Consider the following 27,635-nt stretch of genomic DNA (forward strand, 5'->3'; position numbering starts at 1 on the left):
TAATTATCATTTATGCTAAATGATGCTAATTCATGCATAATGATGCATGAAATCAGACAATTTGGTACAGACACTAAATGAAGCTCAAAATGGGCGCATTCTTTGTGTTAATATTCTTTTTAGTGTCCTGATCGAGAAAATAATTAGAGAAAAAAATTGTTCATTCAGAAAAAATTCCTATGTATTTTGCTGTTTTTTTAATTTCTTATGTAAGTTATTGTTTTTTCGACTTTATGTTTTTCATTGTTTTTTCGATGAAACTTGTCTGCGACATTGTTCTGAACAGGAAAATAATTATGTTATTGATTTTAATCAATAAAACCCCCAAATAATCATGCTTTTATGAAATTTGCCTGTAAGCACAGTTTACATTGAAATTGCACACGAATTCACGTTTTTGAGCAATTTTTAGTCTGACTTGCACGTACATATTTATGCGCAACTTCGGAACCGTGCAACCGGGCATCGCAAATTTGGTGTCAAAAGATGCGTGAGACTCAAAAGAAAAAAGTCATGAAACGTCGCGGCGATAGCTCTTCGCGTTAGCGATACATCGAGGGGGCCTAGTTAGGGTTAACTTTAAATTCAAGTGTTCAGTGGTGCCATGTCAGGCAATTTTGATAGCTCATCAAGTTTTATGGTTGTACATCATGCCACGTTTAAGCAATGTTCAAAAAGCCCGTGCCATAGGGCAAATGGAAGCTGAATCACGAAGCTAAACAACAGCATGAGGACACGGTGCCAGGAGGTGGTGCAAGCACTTGAGTCATCCACCAGATACAGAGCCCCGATCATGTTCATTGACAATTATAAAGACAAAGTAAACATTAAGAAAAACAAAATAACGCAAAATGAAGACAAATTAAAGATGAAATTCCAATAAAACCAAGACCATACACTTTCACTTACAAGTATTTATGTCTTTGTTGTGGTTAATGTGGCGAGGTTTTGTGAGATAAAATTGTTTGAGTAACGATCGTTTGTATATGAGCGCGCGCGCGTGTGTGTGTGTGTGTGTGTGTTTATCTGTTTGGTTGGACACGTACATGTTTCACTCCATAAAAATGCTGTTACAGAAAATGAACACCAAAGAAACAATGGGGAACTCACTCATAACAAGGAAACTCCATTAGTGAAGTAAAAGATTAGGCCATTTTGCAGCTTTTAAGTTCTGACTTTACCCCATATGATAAGCCCCGCACCTCCATGTAAACGGTAATCATAACAAGTATGGTAACATTTTGAGGAGAATTTATCAAATCTTTGCGTGGTACTAAGCACAAATGAATTGTTTCTAAGGAAAAATGAGAAATGATTGATCAAACTCAGATTTCTAAAGTTTTTTGAGGGGTTTAAGTTATGTGTGTATATATATGTATATATATATATATATATATATATATATATATATATAAATATACACATGTATATATATATATGTATATATATATATATATATATATATATATATATATATATATAAACGAGAGTAAGGAGGCGGTAGACGTTACTTAATCCTCACAAGTGATTTTACTCAAGCTTTCGGGCTTCCTGCCCTTTGTCAGGACTGGGGACAAGATACAAAACATGGATATTATATACTCAAATAGAAAATAATAATGATGATCAAAACAATAGCGGAACTGATAACTACAGTGAAAGAGGCAGAGATGGCAGGGAATAATCACACAGGTGGGAGTGTATATATGCATCAATCTTGCATAATATAACTTGCAGATATACAATGCAAGTTACACTTGCATCTTTTTTCTGTTCTCATTTTATTTAACAGTATTAAAGTGTATGAAATGGGTGTTTCTTGGCTGAAAATTTTCGGAGGAGCAAGATGTGAAGTAATTATGGCCCTAGAAAGTTATTTCTTATTATTTCCTTTGCTTTTATGCGACAAAGGCATAAAACAATAGACATAATAGAGCCAATTGAAAATAATAGTATTTTCTAAAGATTACCCTTCTATTATGAGTTATTTTGATTCCTTCACCCAAGTTATGCCTCTAATATCATTAGTTTATCATATTACCAGTCTGCAATCTCAAAATTCCACCATTACGCAAATTATGACATGTCATGACCATACATTTACACTTCTCAAACATTTCATCTCAGCTGTCATAATTTATCTCAGCTCTCATAATTTATCTCTTGGTGTTAATATGAATAGGGCCCCTTTTCGGTGACCTTGAGAAATTTCAACCATAACAAATAATAAGATTCCTTTTATTCCTTTTGCTTATCATTTGAGGCAAATATGAAAATGATTGGTCAATAATAAGACATAGATAAAGGGGATAAAGAATTTATACAGAAAAAAATCATGTTTTTAGTATATTTCCTATGTATATCTTTATATTTTGGTAAATAGCGCCTTCCATTGGGTGACCTTGAGAAAAAGTTAAATGTACCATCATGTAGAGTATGAGTTACTCTAGCCATGTGTCGAATATGACGATGATACATCAAATAATTTTAAAAAAAGTTACATATGGGGCACAGTGTGCCCCCCCCCCCTCCTTTGGGACTGCGAAGGGCTAAAATAGCTTGGGCTTAATAGGGTTAATGCCTTTAACGTCAATACCGTGATTTCGACACCTCGACGGGCTTTCGTTGGAGCTTTGGAATATATATATATATATATATATATATATATATATATATATATTATACATACATAAAAATGTATATTATACATATATATATATTATGTATACATATATACATATACATAAAAATATATATACATTATATAATGTCGTAATGATGTCTTTATTGATACTTAAAACAAAGGGCATGTTGACATATGTACAGTTGATTTGGGAGGTTTAAATCGTTGATTTTCTGGACTTGAAGTTGATTTATCTTTTGATAAAACGGGGCCCTGGTCCATGGTCCTGTTCTGGACACATGGTAGGTAATGACACACACTTACAAATACTTATACTGAACAAATAGCAATATAGTTACAATCACACAGAATTAATCAAACACCGTACGCTTCCCCACGCACGGTGTTACATTTCTGATTGCTGAAGTGTTTATAATCAAGACAAAGTGCACTAATTTTATATTTTCCTGGATACGCATTAATTATATCTATATATATATATATATATATATATATATATATATATACATATATATATATTGTAGTTGTTCCGCGTATTGGCAGTACTAGCAATAAATAGCAATAATAAAGTCACAACAGAGGAATGCAGGGAATGCATTAACAGCCAATCTTGATTTAATGAATAATCCGAATTTTCGAGGAACCTTCCTCTTCTTCAGGGATGACAGTGCGAATACATTATCATTGCTATTTATTATTGCTATACATATATATACATATATATGATATGTATTATATGTATATATAATGTACATTACATGTAATGTGTGGATGTGTGTGTGTGTGTGTGTGTGTGTGTGTGTGTTTGTAAAGCAGGCTTGATATCATGGTAAGACGAACTTATGCGCTCGCATCCATCCTTCCACACAATGCAACTTTTAGCAATGCTGACATAAACAAAATTTGCATTTGGTAGGGGAAAATACATTGTAATAAGATTCTCGTCATGCTGTATACACCTTGTATTAGTGTATTAGGTGTGTGCACACATATAGGTGTTTGCGAGCAGTGGTGTGTGTGTGTGTGCGTGTGTTTGTTTGTGTAAGTGAAGACTGCATTGCAGGTCTTTACACGCTGTAGGCCAACTTTATTGTTTCAATAGTAAATTTCTGCCATTACTTTAAGACGTAACTTATGTCATATGAAGTTGGATGTTGACGTAGTTTGGTTGTTTTTCGTGAGTTGAGTATCATAGCTGATGATAAGTGTTTTGCTCAGTAGATACAGCGAAGAAGACGAAGACATACAATTAAATGCAACATTGACCACAAGCATCATTTTCAGTAATTAATGAAAGTCCGTTTTTATTCATAATCAAAGACAATTGAAAAATTTCATGGTAGCACTAATAAGGCACACAATTATTCGGCTTGTTTCATTTGATAATTACTTCTGGCTGCAAGTATTACCATGAATCCTTTGTTATTGCGGAATTTAAACCTAGCCTCTTCATGACAGAATCAGGTGATTCACACTCTTTATTTCTTTAAATTGATTTTTGGGAAAATAAATTATCTACTATACTTTTGTTTAATCAAATAAACGGATCTTTCCAAACTTTCTGTTTCTATTAATAGATTTTCCCAGACTTTCTAAAAGTTTCTCTGTTCCACGGTCCAAAGAGATACAGGGGCTTTTTGTAGTAGCAGATAAATGAATCAATCGGAAGGAGTTTCACGGTTTTGCCTCAAAACACGTTACCATTATTCATATTTGTTTATGAAATGAGAAATACATGCATTTATATTCCAGCATTAAACCTAAGCAACAGGTCGTCAGGGTTGTTTGTTTGTTTTTTTTGTTTTAAGTAGGAGTTTTTAAAATAGGAGCTTGAGACATTCTGAATGATTTTTCTTTTCTTTTCTTTTCGGCATTTAAGGGCATGCGTAGCCATGGTTGAATCTGAACCCCTGTATCTCTAGCTCTAGCTCTGATCTACTCCTCGCGTTGCGCTTGCTCTGAGCGGCGTCTACGGCTCGCGTGAGTAAGACCACGGCGACGACGTACTGGATCCTTTGCGGCCTCACGGCGTTGGCGCGTCTTCTCGGCATGTTCGTCAGGAGCGGCACGTTCCTGTCTCTCCTCGACCTCGACGGCACGTTTTTGCTCTTCCACTGCTGCACCAGCTTTATCGGCAACAGCTTGTCGTCTGCGCCTGTGTAGAGCACTTATACTTCGTCGACGACGAACTTGTGGCTGTAGGAAGACAATTTGTCACAAATAAAATAAATAAAGTAGCCCATTATTAACAAAAACATACCTCCCTGGTCGAATACAGTTATTTTCTTTGATCCTTGGATAGACCTCCTTGGATAGGCCCACTGAATAAAAAAGTAGTCATACTGTCACCCATTAATGTTTCTTTAGTAGCAAGACAATATAGAGAGAAATATTTCATATAATTATAGAGAAATATATCATATAATTATAGAGAAATGGACTCGTGGATTTCAATTTTGTTCCAAGGTTTTGTAAACTCATAAAAGAAATGAAAAAAAAAACTGACTGATTTCGATTGATAAGAACATATAAAAGATAAATAAATATCTTCTTGCAGTGAATTTTGTATACAGGGTATGACAAATCAATGATATACTTACGCACGACTAAATATTAAAACAACAACTTCAACAACCAAGATGCTGAAACCAAAACATAGTTCTTTATTGCGTTGCACATGTTTATGAAAATTTCCTTTAGAATGTTGCAATTAGACAATTTAACAGTAGGCAAGGAGCGCTCAAGAAAAGAGCAGAGATGTGTCACGTAACGAGATGAATTATGATCCTTTAAGTGTAGAAACCTGTAGGAGGAAACCCTGAAATGTAAAATTTATGTTCATCTGTGCTTCTTTATTAGACTTTCAAACTTCGAAACACTGACCTTGAAACTATGTATTTGTTTAGTAAAAATTTAAAAAGCACGACATATAGGAACTTCTCCATAGATTAAACATTAGTGTATAACATGAACCACATAATTGATTTTAGGAAAAATGTTGATCTTGAAAAGATACATGATATTATAGTACGGAAAGTAAGTATTGCAGTAAAGCTGTTGCCAGTCTGTATAGTCAGAAGAATTTGGCTATCAAATATAATCAGAGATACGTATTGGTTAATGATTGACAATACGGAATATTATTTGCCATATGCCTTACAGTACGTTGTCTTACCGGCAGTTCCTTCAGCAATTCTATCATATATACGCCAGCATCTGAAAGGAAGTGTACAAATTTCAAAATTACCAAGATGATCCTAATTTTCATAAATATTTTAATCAGAAGAGATTTAAGAAAAAAAAAAGATAAGTGACATAAACTTCACGCAATAAAAGCTCATTGTCACTGAATAGATGAAAATAATTCCATCAACGTGATGATAATAAAAATGATTACACTGCTTGTCATTAATACAGCTTAGTGAACTTGCCACTAGTCTTATTGTCTAATAACATAGTCCTCGTCACCTGGGAGTATGATTTCGTTGTCCTCTGGTTCTTCGGGAAAGCAGCCGATACAGCAATCACCATAATAGGAGCAAAGGTTATCGCAGTAGCATGCTGATTCACTGTAGTAATCTGAAAAAAAATATATATATATATACTTCCATGCTCAAAATATTGTGCGGAGGCAATAAGCCATAGATTGGCATAAAACTGTATGCGTACAACTTTGTTCAGTGTCTCTCATCTCAAAATCCTTTACGACTTTGTGAGGGCGTTCAATAAGCATATTTGACATACACCGTCGCGAAGTGCTAGGTAATCAGGTATATATTTTGAATAGTGTCAGTTTCATTGCAATGCGAGCTAAATTCATAATAATAGCATTGATAATCATACAGATGATAATCATATGAGAGAAGTACCGCCTTCCTATTTCTGAAAATTTAGTTGTATGTTTTTTTTTTGATATGTCGTTAGGCTATACATATTATATATACCGCATTCTTCTTGATTGAAAAGGGTCTGTAGTATTGAAAACGTACTATAATAACGACATTCAACACCTTAAATCTTACGTGGCTACATGAATATACCATGATGATCACCTCACATGTGAATTCCGACTCCATGATATAATTATGCTCGTGAGATAATTGCTCCCATGAATTTTTTGCACTCGAACCCAATCATAAATTCTACCAACAAAAAACAACAACCACCTAATCCTTATCCTTATCCTCATATCAAACTAAACCTATAACCCAATAACAACCCCAACCCTAACCCTAAACGCAGAAAATAAGACCGGAGCAATTATCTCAGGAGCTGTAAAATAATGCCACGTCACTGTGAATTCCACGGACACGTCTGATAGCTCACTTTAGACCTACGAATTACACGTCATGGAAATATCGTGGGAGATGTGATGGCCAATGATATTCTTACACAGTTATGAAACAACAACGCAGTTATTTTAATGCCTTAATCTTTTATGATTTTCATTCGCAGGAGGCCTAATCTATCCAGATTCATTTTCATCTAGGTATCGGAGGTACAAATATTACGTCGATGACATTTCTGACATATATGTTAATGTACAACTCTCCTTTCTATGAGTATGTTTCGTTTCGTCTCTTGAACATTAAGCTAGAAGTAATGACACTTAACGTTAGCTAGGGCCTAAACCTAATATAGGCCTGTCATTCAATAGCAGAATTGAGAAACAATTAAGTTGTATAAATGGGTTTGATATTGTACTGGCAGAATAACCCTTCAATGGAACTGCAAAAATGCATCACCCATTCATTATCAGATGTAAACAAAGCAAGTCCAAAACGCAATATCTACAAAATGTAAGGATTCTAAAATTGATGTATGGACTCATCTTTTTTTTTCTTTTTCTTTTTTTTTTTTTGCTTCTTAAAGGTAGATTTTTTCTGACCTAATGTACCACATTCGAACGGGTACCTTAGCATGTCTCTTTGACAAGCAACTAGAACATAAAACGAAGAAGCAGAAGAAGAAGGAGGAGGAGGAGGAGGAGGAGAAGAAGAAGAAGAAAATAAATAGTTGCCAAAGGGCTAGAATGGTGGAAACCCGTCGCAAAATTGTTCTGTTATTTTATAGTAGGAGAAACAGAGCAAGAGAAATGTTAAAGTCGTGTAGCGTTATTCATATAAAGTATGTTGATTTAATTACAAGGAAGCTTAAACTGAAATAAGTCTGTAATGGCGCGACGAGAAACATTAATTCTGTAAACACAAATAATAACATAAGGGGTGTCTGTACACTATAGGGTTAACTTTATCCCGGATATAGAAATAGAATATATCTTGGGTGAGATAACGGGGAACGTATTCAATTATCAAATATGATTGTTTTTTAGAAACAACATTACTTTGACTGTTACGGTTGGCTATTCCGAAGTTTCGTTAATCTGAAAATTAAATAAAATTCGTTGTGCCGGAAAATGTTTTATCCAAAAACGAAAAAGGTTTCTTTATTCCGAGGTTTGAAATGCAAAAACAAAATAAGGTTTTTTATTCCGGAGGTTTGTTAATCTTTGATTATATTAAAAAAATACAACGGTTCGTTATTCCGATGGTTCGTTAATCCGAAAATGTTCGTTATGCCTAAGGGTAGTCAGTACACTGTATGTATCTTCTTTCATTTTCGGATTAAAAGCCTTCGCAATGGATAGTGAACATCACCCACTGTGACTACTGTTCTTCACATGGGAAAGACGATTTTTTTTTAAAGACAAGAGCAGTGGTGAATAATTTCGTAATATACCTTAAGTGGTAACATGCAAAGTATCATTGAAATAAACACGAAATGTAATATGCACTACATGTCTAGAAATGTGCCTTAAAATTGAGGTTCCTTTTTCTCGTTGGACACAGCCAGAACAAAAGAATTTTCTTCAATTGTTTTTCTTTAGATTTAAAGAAGATTAACGTCCCACTGAGTCCAGAGAGAGAGAGAGAGAGTGCAATACTCAATTCTTCATACAAACTAATCCTGAAAATGATCTACTTTAAGGCACGCTCATCAAAGACGAACCAGATTCGTCATCTTAAATAACGCTGACAGATACAAGACCTTCAGTTAGCATGATTACTTGTTGAAACGTACAGTGTATGCAGGTAGACAAGCGACATTTATGCTGTAACATATTTCAATTGGCAATCAAGTGAGTTAGAATTAATCACAGCCAAAGCAAACAAAAAGCATTTTCATCAATTATCTTTCTTCACTTTTGATAAAGGCTAACATGGCTCACGTCCCACTGAGTACACAGAGAGAAATATAATGCGATAATCAATTTGTCATCACACACTAATCCTAAAATCGATGTTCTATAGTAGGAAGATAAATCATCCTATGAGCATCCAAGTATTGCATCATAAAATACTTACCAAATGACGAGTACCAGTCTGAAATTGTAACAGGTAAGATAAAACACACGTAAGTTACTTTTGTTTAATTTACAATTTCAAGACAAGAGCTATGGTGAATAATTTCGTAATAATTATGCATACATCATAAGCGGTAACAGACAATGTATTATGACATGTTAATAAAGACGAATGAGGGCTATGCACTTTATGTTCAAAAATGTGAATTGATATTAGGTTTCCTTTTTTTTACAGCAAAAAAAAAAAACAACAACCCACAAACCCCCCCAAAAAAGTTTTCATCAATTATCATTCTAAAATTTTAATGAAGACTAACGTCCCACTAAGTACAGAAGGAGAGAAAGATAATGAGATAATTAATATGTCATCACAAACCAATTATGTTCTACTTTAATATGATAATAATCCTTTAGCATCCTAGAATTGCATCATGAAATACTTGCCAGATGGCCACGGGTACCAGTCTGGAATTGTAACAGATAAAATAAAACACACGAAAGTCACTTTGTTTTGATTAAATCTCCATGGATAGGATATTAAAGTCTGTAAAATTTAAAAGAAACTCTCTGACAATGAATAGTCGTCAGGACACTGTACGTATCTTCTTTCATCTGTTCATTTCGGATTAACGTCAACGAGCCTTCGCAATAGCAAACATCACCAACTGTGATTACTGTACTTGAGATACGAGATGATATATGTATGTTTATATACATATGAAATATAATATGATATTTATATATTGTATAGGGCCTAGGTATATGTAGAGACACACAAAGAAATAACGAAAGAGAAAGAGATGCGTCCTAAAATCACGTAAATCAGAAGAGTATTGAATCATGAAATACTTACCAGAAAAAGGTGGCCATGAGTAGTCTAGAATTGTAACCGGTAAGATAAAAGACGTGAAAGACATTATTGTAGATTTTATGACACCAGCAATGATGAATAAGTTCATAGTATAGGCTAACATACATCATAAGTGGAAACAGACAATGTATCATTGAAATAATGACGAAATGTGATATACACTACATGTCTAGAAATGTGCCACAAATCTAGGTTCCTTTTTCTCGTTTAATACAGCCAGAACAGAAGAGTTTGATTCAATTGTATTTCTTTACTTTTGCTGAGGAATAACGTCCAACTTAGTACAGAGAGAGATAGAGAGAGAAAATGCGACAATCAAAGCATCGTACAAACTAACTCTGATAATGATCTACTTAAGGCACACTAATCAGAGATGAACTAGATTTGCCTACTAAAATACTGCTGAAATATACAAATAGATCTCCAGTTGGCATGACACCTTGTTAAAACCTTGAAAAATACAGTACACGCAGGTATAGACAGGCGAAATATACTGTAACATATTTCAATTGGCAAAGAAGTGTTAGAATTGATCATACCCGAACTTGTTGAAACTTACAGTACGTCCTTGCAGTTAGACAAGTGAAATGTATACTATAACTATTTCGTTTGGCAAAGCAGCGAGTTAACATCGATCATACCCTACCGCGGCCATGAAAAGCCGTCTACAAATATAACCAATAAGAATATAGTGCTTATTGTTGATTAGATTAAAATCAATATCCAAGGATAGTAACAAACTCTCTTACAATGAAGAGTCGTCACGACCAATGCGTACACTGTGCGTATCTTCTTTCATCTGTTCATTTCGGATTAGCGAGCGTGCGGAATAGACGCAGATATATATATATATATATATGTATATATATATATCATATATATATATATTATATATTAATTTATTTATTGATACATGTAAATATATACAGAAAGAGAGAGAGAGATAGATAAAGAAGGAAGGATGCGTCCTGAAATCACGTAAATCAGGAAAATATTATTGCATAACAAGATACTTACCAGAACTAGGCGGATACGGGTAGTCTGAAATTGTAACAGGTAAGATAAGACCCACAAAATTATTTTTGATTTAATGTCAAGGCAACAGCAATGGTGAAAATGTTCATATTTACATACATCGCAAGCGGTGACAGACAATGTATCATTGAAGAAACAGGGATATGCACTTTATGTCTAGAAATGTGGCTTTGAATTTAGTTTCCTTTGTTTTTGGTACAGCCGAAACAAAAACAGAAGTTTTCATTGATTATATTTCTTCGCTTTTGATGAAGACTAACGTCCCATTGAGTACAGAAAGAGAGAAAGATAATGCGATAATCAATTCGTCATTAAAAACTAATCGTGGAATATATCCACTTTAATATGATGATAAATATCCTATTAGCATCCTACATGTATTGCATCATGAAATACTTACAAGATGGCCACGGGTAAGAGTCTGAAATTGTAACAGGTAAGGGGATATACACAAGAAGTATAGTTTTGTTTTGAAATTTTAAGACAATAACAATGGTGCATATTTTCATAATATACATACATCAGAAGCGGTAACAGACAATGTATCATTTAAATAAAAACATGCACCTTATGTCTAGAAATCCACCAGAACAAAAAAAAAAATCACTTATCTTTCTTCATGTTTAATGAAGACAAACGTCCCACGGAGTCCCGAAAGAGAGAAAGATATATGCGGTAATCAATTCGTCATTTCAAGCTGATCCTAAAATATTATCTACTTAAATAGGAAAATGTCCTATTACCATCCTAGAATTGTATCATAAAATACCAAAACTATAGATGACCCCGGAAATCGGTCTGGAATTGTACCAGTTAAGATAAAACACACGAAAGACACTTTTAATTTTAAGACAACCGCAATGGTGAATGATTTCACAATATACATACATCATAAGCGGTAACAGATAATGTATTTTGGCATGTTAATAAAAACGAATCAGGGCTACGCACTTTATGTCCAAAAATGTGAATTGATATTTAGGTTCCCTTTTGTTTTTGTTACAGCCAAAGTAAAACAAAAACAAAAACGAGTTTTCATTAATTATCTTTGTAACATTTTAATGAAGACTAACGTCCCACAAAGTACAGAAGGACAGAAAGATAATGCGACAATCAATGTGTCATCACAAACCACCCTGTACTACTTTAATAGGATAATACACTTTAGCATCCTAGAATTGCATCATGAAATACTTACCAGATGGCCACGGGTACCAGTCTGGAATTGTAACAGATAAAATAAAACACACGAAAGTCATTTTATTTTAATTAAATCTCCATGGATAGGATTTTAAAGTCTATCCAATTTTACCAAACTCTCAGACAATGACGAGTCGTCAGAACACTGTACTTATCTTCTTTCATCTGTTCAGTTCGCATTAACGAGCCTTCGCAATAGCAAACATCATCAACTGTGATTACTGTACTTGAAATGGGAGCTGATGTGTGTACATTATATACATATTATATGCATAATACATATTTATATACTGTGTAGAGACACACAAAGAAATAGCGAAAGAGAAAGAGATGCGTCCTAAAATCACGTACGTAAATCAGAAGAGTATTGCATCATGAAATACTTACCAGAAATAGGTGGCCACGGGTAGTCTGGAATTGTATCCGGTAAGATAAAAGACACGAAAGACATTATTGTAGATTTTAAGACAACAGCAATGATAAATGATTTCACGATATAGGCCAACATACATGTACATCATAAGTGGAAACAGACAATGTATCATTGAAATAATGACGAAATGTAATATGCACTATTGTCTAGAAATGTACTTTAAGATTTAGGTTCCCTTTTCTCGTTTAATGCAGCCGGAACAAAAGAGTTTTCTTCAATTATATTTCTCTACTTTTAATAGACATATATATATATATATATATGTACAGAAAGAGAGAGGGGGAAAGATGCGTCATGAAATCACGTAAAAGAGTATTGCATCATAGAATACTTACCAGAACTACTTGGCCATGGGTAGTCTGGAATTGTAACAGGTAAGATAAAACACACGAAAGTTATTTTTTATTTGATTCTAAGCCCACAGCAATGGTGAAAATTTTCATATAATATGCATGCATCACAAGCGGTGGCAGACAATGTATCAGTGAAATAAAGACGAAACGGTGAGTTGCACTTTAGTTTGCAGCCACAAACCCCTGTTGGTCGTTAAGGAGTCTTCTCCAAGACTATACTGACACGACTGGCACTGTACGTAGCATCTCCTTGTTGGAAGATGCTACTGCAACAGTACAGAGCCTATGGAACAATGCCAGTGGTGCATGTAGTTATCTTGGTGCAGACTCGTTTTAAGTTAAAATTGAATCAAATTGAATATAAATTAAGATAAGAATAAAAAATAAAAAATAAAAAGTAAATAAAAATCTAAGTTAAAATTAATCATACCCCAACTCGGCCAGGAATAGCCGTCTACGAACTAATTATAAACATTAGGAAAATAATGCTTATTGTTGATTGAATTAAATATCCTAGGTTAAGATATCAAAAGTCCATCCAAGTTTACTTTCCGACATTGAAGAGTCGTTAGCACACTGTATGTATCTTTATGAATAAATAGGAAGAGAGGTAGAGAGTTGCGTCCTGAAATCACGTAAATCGGAGGAGTATTGCATCATGAAATACTTACCAGAAAACGGTGGCCAAGAGAAGTCTGGAATCATAGCAGGTAAGATAAAACGCACGAAAGACATTTTTGCTTTAATTCTAAGACTATAGCAATTACATTATTTTTATAGCAATATTGCAAAGACATTATAATATACATACATCATAAGCGGTAACAGATAATGTATTTTGGCATGTTAATAAAAACGAATCAGGGCTACGCACTTTATGTCCAAAAATGTGAACTGATATTTAGGTTCCCTTTTGTTTTTGTTACAGCCAAAGTAAAACAAAAACAAAAACGAGTTTTCATTAATTATCTTTGTAACATTTTAATGAAGACTACGTCCCACAAAGTACAGAAGGACAGAAAGATAATGCGACAATCAATGTGTCATCACAAACCACCCTGTACTACTTTAATAGGATAATACACTTTAGCATCCTAGAATTGCATCATGAAATACTTACCAGATGGCCACGGGTACCAGTCTGGAATTGTAACAGATAAAATAAAACACACGAAAGTCATTTTATTTTAATTAAATCTCCATGGATAGGATTTTAAAGTCTATCCAATTTTACCAAACTCTCAGACAATGACGAGTCGTCAGAACACTGTACTTGTCTTCTTTCATCTGTTCATTTCGCATTAACGAGCCTTCGCAATAGCAAACATCATCAACTGTGATTACTGTACTTGAAATGGGAGCTGATGTGTGTACATTATATACATATTATATGCATAATACATATTTATATACTGTATATGTATATGTAGAGACACACAAAGAAATAGCGAAAGAGAAAGAGATGCGTCCTAAAATCACGTACGTAAATCAGAAGAGTATTGCATCATGAAATACTTACCAGAAATAGGTGGCCACGGGTAGTCTGGAATTGTATCCGGTAAGATAAAAGACACGAAAGACATTATTGTAGATTTTAAGACAACAGCAATGATAAATGATTTCACGATATAGGCCAACATACATGTACATCATAAGTGGAAACAGACAATGTATCATTGAAATAATGACGAAATGTAATATGCACTATTGTCTAGAAATGTACTTTAAGATTTAGGTTCCTTTTTCTCGTTTAATGCAGCCGGAACAAAAGAGTTTTCTTCAATTATATTTCTCTACTTTTAATAGACATATATATATATATATATGTACAGAAAGAGAGAGGGGGAAAGATGCGTCATGAAATCACGTAAAAGAGTATTGCATCATAGAATACTTACCAGAACTACTTGGCCATGGGTAGTCTGGAATTGTAACAGGTAAGATAAAACACACGAAAGTTATTTTTTATTTGATTCTAAGCCCACAGCAATAGTGAAAATGTTCATATAATATGCATGCATCACAAGCGGTGGCAGACAATGTATCAGTGAAATAAAGACGAAACGGTGAGTTGCACTTTAGTTTGCAGCCACAAACCCCTGTTGGTCGTTAAGGAGTCTTCTCCAAGACTATACTGACACCACTGGCACTGTACGTAGCATCTCCTTGTTGGAAGATGCTACTGCAACAGTACAGAGCCTATGGAACAATGCCAGTGGTGCATGTAGTTATCTTGGTGCAGACTCGTTTTAAGTTAAAATTGAATCAAATTGAATATAAATTAAGATAAGAATAAAAAATAAATAAAAAATAAATAAAAATCTAAGTTAAAATTAATCATACCCCAACTCGGCCAGGAATAGCCGTCTACGAACTAATTATAAACATTAGGAAAATAATGCTTATTGTTGATTGAATTAAATATCCTAGGTTAAGATATCAAAAGTCCATCCAAGTTTACTTTCCGACATTGAAGAGTCGTTAGCACACTGTATGTATCTTTATGAATAAATAGGAAGAGAGGTAGAGAGTTGCGTCCTGAAATCACGTAAATCGGAGGAGTATTGCATCATGAAATACTTACCAGAAAACGGTGGCCAAGAGAAGTCTGGAATCATAGCAGGTAAGATAAAACGCACGAAAGACATTTTTGCTTTAATTCTAAGACTATAGCAATTACATTATTTTTTATAGCAATATTGCAAAGACATTATAATATACATACATCATAAACGGTAACAGACAATGTAGCATTGCAACAGAGACAAAAATGTAATATGCACTTTATGACTAGAGATGTACCCCTAAAGTTAGGTTTCTTTTACTCGTTACAGCCAGAACAAAAGAGTTTTCTTCAATCATTTTTCTTCACTTTTAATGAAGACAAACGTCCCACTGAGTCCAGAGAGAGAGAGAGAGAGAGGAAAAGAGAACGCAATTATTAATTCGTCATACAAATTAATCCTGATGATGATCTACTTTAAGACACACTAATCAGAGACGAACTATATTTGCCAACTCAAATACCTCTGGAATATACAAATAGACCTTCAGTTGCCATGACATCTTGTTGAAACGTTCAGTGCATGCAGCTAGACCATGTAACACATTTCAATTGACAAACAAATGATTTAAATTGATCATATCCGAATTCGGCCAGGAACAGTCGTTTGCAAAACATAAACAAAATAGTGATTAATGTTGATTTGATTAAATATAAAAGGATAGAAACGGATATTAAAGTCTATCCAATTTATTACAAACTCTCTGACAATGTAGGGTCGTCAGTACACTATCTTCTTTTCATCTGTTCATTTCTGGATGAACGAGCTTTCGCAATAGAGAACATGACTGACTGTGGCTGCTGTGCTTCAGAAGAGAGAAAATATACACATATTACGTAAATCAGAAGAGTATTTTATCACGAAATAGTTACCAGAACTAGGTCGCCACGAGTCCCAGTCTGGAATTGTAAAAGGTAAGGTAAAACACACGAAAGACATTTGTTCTTTAATATTCTAAAACAACAGCAATGGTGAATCTTTTCCTAATATACATGCATCATAAGCGGTTACAGACAAAGTATCATTGAAATAAAGAAGAAATAACAATACGCTATGTCTAGAATTGTGCCTTGAAATTTACTTTTTTTTTCGTTACAGCCAAAACCAATATATATATATATATATATATATATATATATATCTTCACTTTTATGCTAATAATGATAGTAATAAAAGACATCTATATTGCGCAGCTACTGTATTGATATACTCTACTGCGCATAACAAAGTAATAATCACAACATGCATAATTCAAACATTATTGTTAAAAGTTGAGTTTTAAACCTAACATTAAACTCATTTCAGAATGGTACAACTTTGAAACAAAGATTAGGTCAATTAATCACTCAAGACGAATGTTGAATGGAGAGCACAGAGGAGAGCTGCATCATGCGCTCAATCCATGCTTATCCATTTTTAATGAAGACTATCGTCCCACTGAGTACAGAAAGAGAGAAATATAACGCGACAATCAATTTCTAATTACAAACTAATCCTGAAATTGATATTTTATTAGGATGATAAATTATCCTATTAGCATCCTAGTATTGCATCGTAAAATACTTACAAGATGGCCACGAGGACGAGTCTGGAATTGAAACAGGTAAGAAAAAAATGCACACCAAAGTCATTTTTGTTTTAACTTTGAGACGGATTGCCCGGATACGGTAACATTAATGTAGCATTGAAATCAAGACGAAATCGAATATGCACTACATGTTTAGCCTTAAAATCTAGGTTTCTTTTTTTTTCCTTAGGACCAGAACAAAAGAGTTTTCTTCAATTATTTTCCATCACTTTTAATGAAGACAAACGTCCCACTGAGTCCAGAGAGAGAGAGAGAAAGAGAGGAAAAGAGAACGCAATTATCAATTCATCATACAAACTAATCCTGAAAACGATCTACTCTAAGGCACACTAGTGAGATGAACCAGATTTGCCAACTCAAATACCGCTGAAAGATACAAAAAGACCTTCAGTTAACATAACACCTTGTTGAAACGTACAGTGCATGCAGGTAGACAAGCGACATTTATACTGTGACATATTTCAATTGGCAAACAAGTGAGTTAAAATTGATCATATCCGAACTCGTCCATAAATAAATAAACATGAAGAAAAAAGTGCTTACAATCTTCAAGGATTGAAATGTTAAAAATCTATATTATTTATAACAAACTTTCTGACATGATGGAATCGTGTTTGATAAAACACTTGTTTTGACAATTTGTTTTCTCTGTCTTGATCAATTTAAGCAGGCAGGAAAAAGCCACATAGAAGCCTGCCTCACACGAACGTTTGATTGCTGTAACCTATAGATGAGATTTGCATATCGTCGATTCAAAACATGCCTTGTGAATTGAGAAACACATAAAAATTATGTTGTTTTTTTTCTGATGAGTACTAAGATGTATCAAGGACAGAAAAAATACCTGAACTTGGGTACCAGATAGGGTAGAAGAAATCCTCTGTGAATTTGAAACAACAACAAAACAGGCAGCATATTATTACTATGTTTAAAGGAATATTACCTGGAAAGACTGACATCATGAAGAATATTTGAAAGGAAAATGGAAGTCAGTGATGTGGTAGAGAATAGCTACAAATCAGATTTCCCCTGTCTTAGAGTTAGGTCAGTATAATGTAGATTTACTCAAAATATCTTGAAACCTTTATGCTTTTTATTCATTTCAAGTGTCAATTCTTCTCGCAGCAATACAATTGTACACATGAATCCCCCCAAACCACACACACACACACACAAACAGAGGCACAATAGGAACTGCTTTTAGAGAACGGTGTAAGAGAGCAGATATGACATTCAGAAAACTCTTTCTTGACACCTCTATAACAGCTTAGATAAATTTTCATCAGTATTTTCCTAAAAAATAAGAATATGGTTATAGACTTATTCACAAGTTCATAATAATTGTAAATAGAGAGTGCATGAAATATTCAATATGGGGAGGTCATATTTTTATTTGATTTAATATTTCATTTCTTGCTTCCGATAGAAGCCAACTGGCCAAAATATTTAAAAAAATATATATTTACATTTTAGCAACAATATGACTGATAATATTATCATGAACGAGGTGTTTCCTCTGTAGAATGACTTATCATGTATGTTGCCTATCTTCCTCAGGGTTCATTTAATTTTGCGTGTCATGTAATTCTCTTCTTTTTGTGGCGAACGCAGAGTAATTTACCAAACAACAAAGTAAAGAAAAAATGCAGTTCGTACCCTGGGACCCATTTCGTGCTTTATGTTATTGAGATAAATTACCTGTCGTGGTTTCGGGTTCTAAGAGACAGAGAAAAGAAAGACAAATGGAAAGAGAGTAGAAATATGAGACAAAGCTACTTTTCTTACATTTCAAATTTGTACGTACCCTTATTTAGGAAACTTGTATCTGACAGCCAAACAACAACAACAACCCCCCCCCCCCAAAAAAAAAAAAAAAAACCCGAAAAAAAACAAAACAAAACAAAACAAAACACGATTCCTCTAGTAATGCATTTCAAACTGTCTTTCACATTTTCATATGCATTGTGTATGTCAAATAATATAGGAATATCTTGCTACAATACATGTCCTCGATCAGAAAAGAATATTCATAAACTTGAATGCATTGTTAGTAGCAAACTCCCCTTATTATCTGACAGTTCGCTTGCTGTCCAAGTAAGGTCTAAATGAGGTATTGAGTCATGGAAATCTAATGGTTTTGCAAAGATTGCTTGCATGTGAAATTCTGACACATTTCGTCCTGTGTTTGCCTGGTACAACTAACATGGTTTGGCTTCCTAATTAGGTATCGCTGGTAACGTAGGGAATGTTGTCAGAGATTTAATATTTAATCTACTATACGAAATCAATCGTTATTACCTGGCACGATGGTGGGTTCTGAGGAAGAAAATGACGTTTTACACAGTGTTATCGCATATTCATTGAAGATCAATTTATCATAAATGTTAATATGTAAAACAGAAGATTGATAAGGACAGACATTCAACATTTGATTTCCGACATATTCTAGTGACTCAGAGTACCATGAAGTAGATTCTTTCCTTTCTTTCTTTTGTTTTTCTTTTTTTTTTGGGGGGGGGGTGTTTTAGGTTGTGTTTATTCAATACTGAAGATGAGGGTCTGTATCTGTCACCAATCTTGCAATTGTATTTCCAGCAAAGTACCCTTCCGAAATGTCTTATCCAGTTATTGGCAGTTATTAGATGTTACTCTAAGTGCTTAAGGAATTAACGTTAAATAGTGCTCTTATATATAAAACAAGAATTTAAAGAATATAAATTTAGTCACAATTTAAATAGCGCATGGTCTTTCATAATATTTGCAGAAAATACAAATGAATTTAAGGTTCAGAGAAATACAAATCACAAGTGTGAAAATATGACACACTTTGATAGATTTCCTCAAATTTTCTTTGTATTAGTTCAATGCTACTACCCTCATTTGTATCAAACACTCAAAACACGACAAAAGAAGAAAACTGACAATTTTTGCCTACCAAATTAAGAATTTAAAACAATGGTTTCCCGCTATAACTTGTAAAACCAAAACAGGATTATTGCGTCTTTTATCTATCAAGCGTTATAAGGCAAAGTGGGTTATTTTTTTCTCGCATCCCTCGAAGAAATTTGAATTTCAAGTGCCTTGCATAAAAACAATAATGAAAAGCTACGGACATACACGTAATCAATTTTAACCTTAAGAAGGATATTTATAGGAACTGGTTGCTTTTTAGATTTCGCTTTTCCGCATAAATTGGTAATGTTGTGTAGCTGTCCATAATATCCGGTTTTGTGATGACACCTCCTTGATGTTATGTTAACAAGTCCGGATTGACAAGTCAACTGATAGTATGATTACGGCGTTGTCGAAATTGCTGTTAAGTATAGTCACAATTAGCTGCGATAGCATCGCATCCGGGCCCTAGAGTTAATTTGGGTTTTACACCTATCAATCTTTGATGACGTCTTAACAGGTCTAATCAATAAACAAACATTAGGTCTATACTTTTAGCTGCGTAGCAGAACCGTTATCACAATAGAATAACTAATAGGGAAGACGCATAGGTGCAACAAAAGTATAACAAAAGACAACAAAATTAAATAACTTTCTAATGTTTTTGCTTCTCAGTTATGGGAATGGTATGTATACAAATTAATCAAATGTAATACAGTCATTTCAATGATTACCTCTGCAAAGATGATAGCTACATTTTGCTTTGGGCCATAATGTATGTTACATTCAAGTATACAATCATATCAAATATTTAATGCAAAATGAATCAAATATTCAGTCATCCTACCTGGATACGGATCGCCGTTATCAGGACAGAGTAAAGTGTAGTCTTTGCAGCAGTCGTTAAACATGAAGCAGGAAGCATCACAGTAGCAGTCTACAGAGAAGCAGTCACTCTGGCAATCGCAGCTAAATCCCAGGCAGCTGCCCTCTACACGGGATGGTGTATTACTATGGTTGTTGTTGTTGTTCTCAGTTATAATTGTAGCATATTCTATATTAATCATTATCATTTTATGTAAAAATGCGATGTGATTATGATTACTATAACGTTAATCACTAGGTTGGTATCTCTCAATGGGCGACTCGTTACATGAATGCATTTTTTGGTACACCCCTGACAACAGAACGTCAAAGTGCTAACCATTATGGGGAAGTGCTGAAAAGTAAAGAGTTTATGGAAGGCTTGCGGTATGATAATTTGCCGATTTTTGCCCAAGGTAGCCTCTTCAGAGTCATGACTGCTCTCTCAGAGGGTCCTGACATTAACATCATTCAAGGCATTGCCAAGTACCCATTTATATACATCTTGGTCAAAAGAGACATTTTGGACAAAACGTCTTGTCCAAGAATGAACACACTGGGCATTCCGGGTAGAGTTCAGTTAACTTTGTAAAACAAAAATGGTTATTTCCATGTGGAACTTATATTATTCTACAGAGACATTAGAATGCTCAGAACGTACAATTCCCACAATGGTCTGTGCACCTTTCTATCGATGACTTTATAGAATAAACATTAAAGCATTCATGCGAATAGCGTAATTTGAGAAGAGCTCTTATCAATTAATTTGAAGTTAATCTGATTTGTTTGGAGATTGTTTTTGCTTCTGTGAAGGTCCTTCACAACAAGGCCATTATTAGCGTTATTCACTTTGACACCATTTGATACCGTTATGAAAAATTTCGAAAACTGTGGGAGTAGCTGAAATATTAATTACCTGAGGACAAGGAGGAGTAGTCGTAGTAGTATGAAGGATCAATTATGTAGTCTGTAAAAGATGAAAGAGACCACAGATAGAATATGAGGATTTGAAAAAGATTTGTAACAATTTCTATTGAAGCTGTCGAAATGCAGACTTATAAAAGTGCTCACCATCATGGCAAAAAGCTGCAATTAAAGAGATTATATATGCTTGCGGTATGATAACTTGGTGTTATTTGCCCAGGGTAGACTCATCAGAGTCATAACTGCTCTCTCAAAGGGCTCTGACATTAAAATTATCTGAAATTAATTAGCTGAAATATTACCTGAGGAGTAGTTGTAGTATGAGGCACAAAGGATGTTGTGAACCTACGAAGTACAACTTTTATTCAGGTTGTTTTTTGTTTTCCTCACTAAGTTTTGCTTACTATGTGTATCTACTACGGAACTTTTATGAGGGAAGAAAATTCCTCTAGGTGTTTTGTTAATAGTTAATAGTTGTTATCTATTTCGTGCTTTATAAAGACACGATATGAAGGGAGTTAGTCAGAGTCCATAATTCTTACCTGAATAGAACGAAGGTGGGACAGTTGTGGGATCTGAAATGAACAAATGTCGTATCCAATAGGTCAGTCATGCCTCAATCATCACATTCGATTACATTGTTTACTTTCATGCTACAAAAGAAAACTAATCGAAATGTGAATTCGGAAACTATTCTAAATTCCAAAGCCTATTTGTTTACAGTTCATTACTTCCTATACACGTCTTGATTACAGTTACAAATTATTATTTTCATGTGGAAATGACATTATTGCACAGAGACATTTAGAATGCTCAGAACATACAATTCCCATCATGGCCTGTGTATCTTTATATATAGATGACTTTATAAACTAAACATTAAAGTACTCTTGCGAATGGCGTTATTTGAGAAGAGCTCTTATCGATTATTTTGAAGTCTAACTGATGTGATTGGAGATTATGCTGGCTTCTGTGAAGGTCCTTCACAGCAAGGCCATTATTAGCGCTAATCATTTTGGCAGCAAATCAATTTCACAGCAAACAAACACACACATACACATACACACTTTACTGAAAAAAAACTCTTTTTAGAATTGTTATTATTTTGACGAGATTAGGACGATTTCTGTTAGAATTTACAAACAAAACAATTATACTAATATCATGGTTGGATGTTTGCAGGACTGGCAACAAACCAAATGGATAAATCCCTCTTTGATCCACTCACTTGGATGTTTGTTTTTGACTTCTCTTGAGTTATTTTCGAAGTCTTTCAGTTAAGCATTCTTTTGTATGTATACATTGAAATTTCGAAATTTATAAAATCCCGCACACAGATTTTTCACCAGTAGTATTGGCATTAACCATTATAATTGGATTCTTCTTGTTGTCTACTATTTTTCCTCTTATTTTTAGATATTACTTTGGAGTAATCAAATTGAATTCGGTTAGGATGGATAAAAGAACAAACAAACAAAAAAGAATGCGATACATCAGGGAAATTCATAGCAATGCTTACCAGAATAATATGTGTCAGCAAACCATGGCGGGAAGAATAGGGGACCTGAAATAAACAAAGTGGATAAACTAATCTCCGATCAAATCAGTGGGACACTCTTTTTCTCCATTTCTCGAAATTTACAAACTTATAGATTTATTGTTTTAAAAAGATGTATTTTGGAGTCTAACAGCTATACAGATAGATATATGCGACCGTGCATCACCAAAACCAAGAAAAAGTCGGACAGTAGGACCACTTGATTTTACGTGAGAGCTCGAAGAGTTGAAACGGGTAAACCTATCAATCTTGAGTTTTTGATATTTTTCTGGAAGAGCTATCCTTCTTCTACATTATTCTTATGTTTGGGAGCATTAAACGAATAGGAAAGTTTGTTTAGAGCAGATTTGCTACAACCCTTTTTTGTACAATAGTGTGATTAGGTATGTCATAGAGCCCCCTTTTCATTCCTTATAATAATCCTTTTACACACTTCATTTTTCAACTCTATTAACCTTTCGAAAAGATAATGCTACTGCTTTGGCAGTTGGCATTGGTCATAAGCAGAATGTCTGAATAGAGCATGCTCAGTTTCAGCTTAATTTGATAATCACTTCATTGATGTTGCTATAGAGGATGGTGGTGTGCATCCTGTTTTTGTTTTTTTTTTGTTTTTTTTTTTTTTTGGTCTCATTCATTGCACAGCGAAAATGGCTTGGTAAAGATCAGCGCTTGAATAAACCCTGTACAATGTACTTCAGAGCCTTTTTCCACAGTTTACACTTTTCCAGAATGTAATATACTTTTTTTCCCAATATTTATATAGGTGAGGAGAGTCCATTTGAATTGAGTTATGCATTATTTTACAGGTCAGAGTCTGCCTTTTCAGAAACTGCCCTTGAATTAAAATCTATATGTGGCAACTTTTTCTTGGTTTTGTGATGCTTATGTTCTTTAATCCTTTAGATTAACATTGTTCTGACATCACTATCATCACGTTTTGATAAAAACTGCTAACTGTCATTGTCACCGCACATCCAAACAGATCGCCAATAGTATTTACTGACCAAAAATCAAGTAGAATTCTTTACAAGAAAAGCACTCCGGCAGCTCTCAAACTTTGCTTTAAAGAAAATTTTCAAACACGTTTACATAATGATTATCATTATTGAGAATATTGAAAAGAGTTCTTACTTCCTTGGCATGATCCCACGAGGATTGCCGCTACGAAAACTGCGCTGAGCATCATTCTTCTCGCTTTCTCCTGACGGCTTGGGGAGAAGTGAATTTCCTCTGTGATGGCTGACCTGCCTCTTCTCCTCTTTTATAGAGAACAGAATGCTATTTTCTCTTACGTTTGTCTCAATGCACGTGTTTGATTTCACTGAAGTGCTTATAAACTCATATGCCAAAAGCGTACCTGTTTGTTATTGATTTATTTTTGTGCGTTAACCCTAACGTTGTATACGATTGCTCGAAGCAGTTTTCAAGTTGTTCAAACTAACATTGAATTATGATACTTAACAAGACAAATATATTTCATTTCCAAAGTGAATGTAAATGTAACATAATGTTTCAACTGTTGTGTACATGCAGAAATACATATACGGGTCGGGTTTTTTCTTTTTAAATGATATACATACAGCAATCGTAAATAGGAGTCTAGATTTAAGACATTATCATCTTCTTTATCTCATCAACTTCACTTGGAATGTCTTACAGTCCAAATGCAAATACCAATGTTTCCATACAGATAGTTTAACCTACATTTTGATTCCAGTACTTCCTTTCTTGGGCAGCGTTACAAGCAGTGCATATCATGTGCGTCGTATTGATTGCTAACGGGCACACGGGAATCACATTTCAAATTCGCCCATTTGGGCTAAGTTTATTACCCTTTTTCCAAACTAAGAACAAGCAATGTGATACATGCGAATACTCGACGTATTACTCAGAAAGTAAGAACCGATAACACAACAAGTCTCAACTTCATTAGATTTTACCCCCCCCCCCCCACAAGATTTTTTTTAAACACAAAGAATCAAAATCCATGTTAAGCGTTTTGTGTTTTCTCTTTTTTTTTCTTGTTATTTGGATTAAATTGATATGTCCTGAAAACTATCCAGTGAAACTGACTCATGTGATGGTAAAAGTTTACTGTGTCAGCTCAGCCTAAACAGTTGCTACCATGTCAACATCTTCCATAGCATTTAAAATATATATCTTAAGCACAACAAGGACTTGTAATGCAAATTTACTCGCACACACACAGACAATATTGTAGACACACACACACACACACACACACACACACACACATATATATATATATATATATATATATATATATATTGTCCATAATATATGTATATACTACGCATGTATTATATACATATATATTTATATATAGATATAATATTCATTTCTTAATTCATCTATGATATAATTATGTCATCAATAATACAACGGAACTCCAGAAAAGGACATGTATCATGCTGTCAATACAAAGAGTTCTGTTCTATTGTTGATGTTATTTGACTAACACCTGGACTACGAAATATATAACGCACACACACACACACACACACACACACACATCGGTCTATTCTAGCTCGAAACAGATTTTGTTAGCAATGCTTGCTAAAGAGAGATGTCATGATATTTGGTGTCTTTTGCACTCTTTGAGCCTTCGACGTCCTCTGCGTTTACCGACTTATGTAAATATTTATTGTTACCAAATCCATTGCTTAATAATCATGACACTGCTGACCCCAAAGAATGAGAAGTGATACACGTAACAGATGTTCCAGTTTATTGTATTTAATCCTCGGAACATGTTGATATAGCATTGTACCCTTGTTTGTCGATAATGGTATATAGTGCTGTTGGAAGGTCATTAATCTTCTTTGGAAAAATAAGAACCCATACTAGCTCACACTTTAAAAAAAGATAAGAAAAATAGACAAGATTATTTTTATAAGAGTGTGCTGGACAGTATTAGTTTATTGCAAGTGTCCATAGCTTTCATGAATGTGGTTTAAAAACATTTCTACCTAAAAGCAGTTTTCAAGAAATGGTACGATTAGAGGGATAGTTGACTTTTTCATAGAAAGGCTTTTTTTTAAATTTCAGGGAACTTCTATACCAATAGTGACTGTTTGCATCGTTGTGAATTTAAACCTATCAGGGGTCTAAAATTGGCAGAATTTTTACCTTACAATGTTCACTTTGACCAGTGCAAATGACCTTTATCTTGTCCTCAAGGTCATCTAAAAGAATCATGCTTGACATTAAACACTTAAATACTCTGCAAATGAAGAAACACTGTCGTCTTGTCGTCTTCTCTTAAGGATGAAAGTAGGTTTAACAGATAAATAAAGCACCTAAGAAGTCATGTCAGCTTTAACATTTCAATGTGCAAATGGAAGTGACATATTATTTTGACAATAAGAAACGTTACTAAAACTGCAAGATGTAAGTATCTTCTGCGGCATCCATCGATATTCATAGCTACATAATGTGACCCTGCACCAGATACCAACAAAAAGTCGCCAGACATGGATTTTTAGTTAAAGGACAAATTCTGAAAGAGCAGACTTTAAGCTTTAGAATGATGTATAACTCAATTCAAATTGACTCTCCTCGTCTAAATATTGAAAAGAAAGCACATACCGTGGAAATGTGTTTGCTGAGAAAAGCGGCTCTAAAGTATAAGGTGTATGCAAGTGCTTTATCTTACCGATCCGTGCTAGATGTGCAGTGAATAGGACAAAAAAAAAATGGATGTGAAACTCAGCAGCCCAAACAATGAAGGTATTAGATTAAGCTGATATTGATCATGCTCTATCAACACACTCTATCCATTACTAATGCCAACTTTCAAAACGGTAGCAATATCCTTTCAAAAGTTATAAGAGTTTGAAAGTGAAAAGCGTGTAAAGGGTTTTTAAAGATGAAAAGGGGACTCTAAGACGCACCTAATCACACTATTCTAAATATATATATATATATATATAAATTGCTTACAACACAATTTCCCATTCGTTTTATGATCCCAAACTTTAGCATGATGTATACATGAAGTATTTCTCTTTCAGAAAATATAAGAAACTGAAGATTGACTTTGTTAACCCATCTCACGTAGTTTGAGTCCCGACACAAAATAGGTGTGTGCGATGCAGGGTCACAATATACCTTGATTTCGATATCAGATTTGACCTCATTGCTCTTAATAATAGGAGACAGGCAACAATATATTGTTTGAATTATGGATTTAATGAAAATGGTTTATTCATTTCCCATTACATGACTGTCCACTGAAGTCAAATTCATATAATTTGCACAATTAGCATAATGGCATTCATATAAACGATGAATATACGTTGAATGCACTTGATATACTTGA

The 27,635-nt window shown here is 34.2% G+C and overlaps 1 protein-coding gene across 1 annotated transcript in view; it reads right to left on the minus strand.

Annotated features, from left to right (window-relative positions):
* Positions 1–4,579: 4,579 nt before the first annotated feature.
* LOC139737073 (G-protein coupled receptor 54-like) overlaps positions 4,580–27,635 on the minus strand; it is a 46,106-nt gene continuing 23,050 nt past the window's right edge. Inside the window, exon 4 of the mRNA XM_071647752.1 lies at positions 4,580–4,840. Within this exon, the coding sequence (XP_071503853.1) occupies positions 4,580–4,840 (261 nt within the window). The remainder of the gene's footprint in view (positions 4,841–27,635) is intronic.

The sequence above is a fragment of the Diadema antillarum genome, unplaced genomic scaffold, assembly GCF_040938485.1.
Source record: "Diadema antillarum isolate AM-2024a unplaced genomic scaffold, OU_Dant_1.0 seq00000680_RagTag, whole genome shotgun sequence".
NCBI classification, from domain to species: Eukaryota; Metazoa; Echinodermata; class Echinoidea; order Diadematoida; family Diadematidae; genus Diadema; species Diadema antillarum.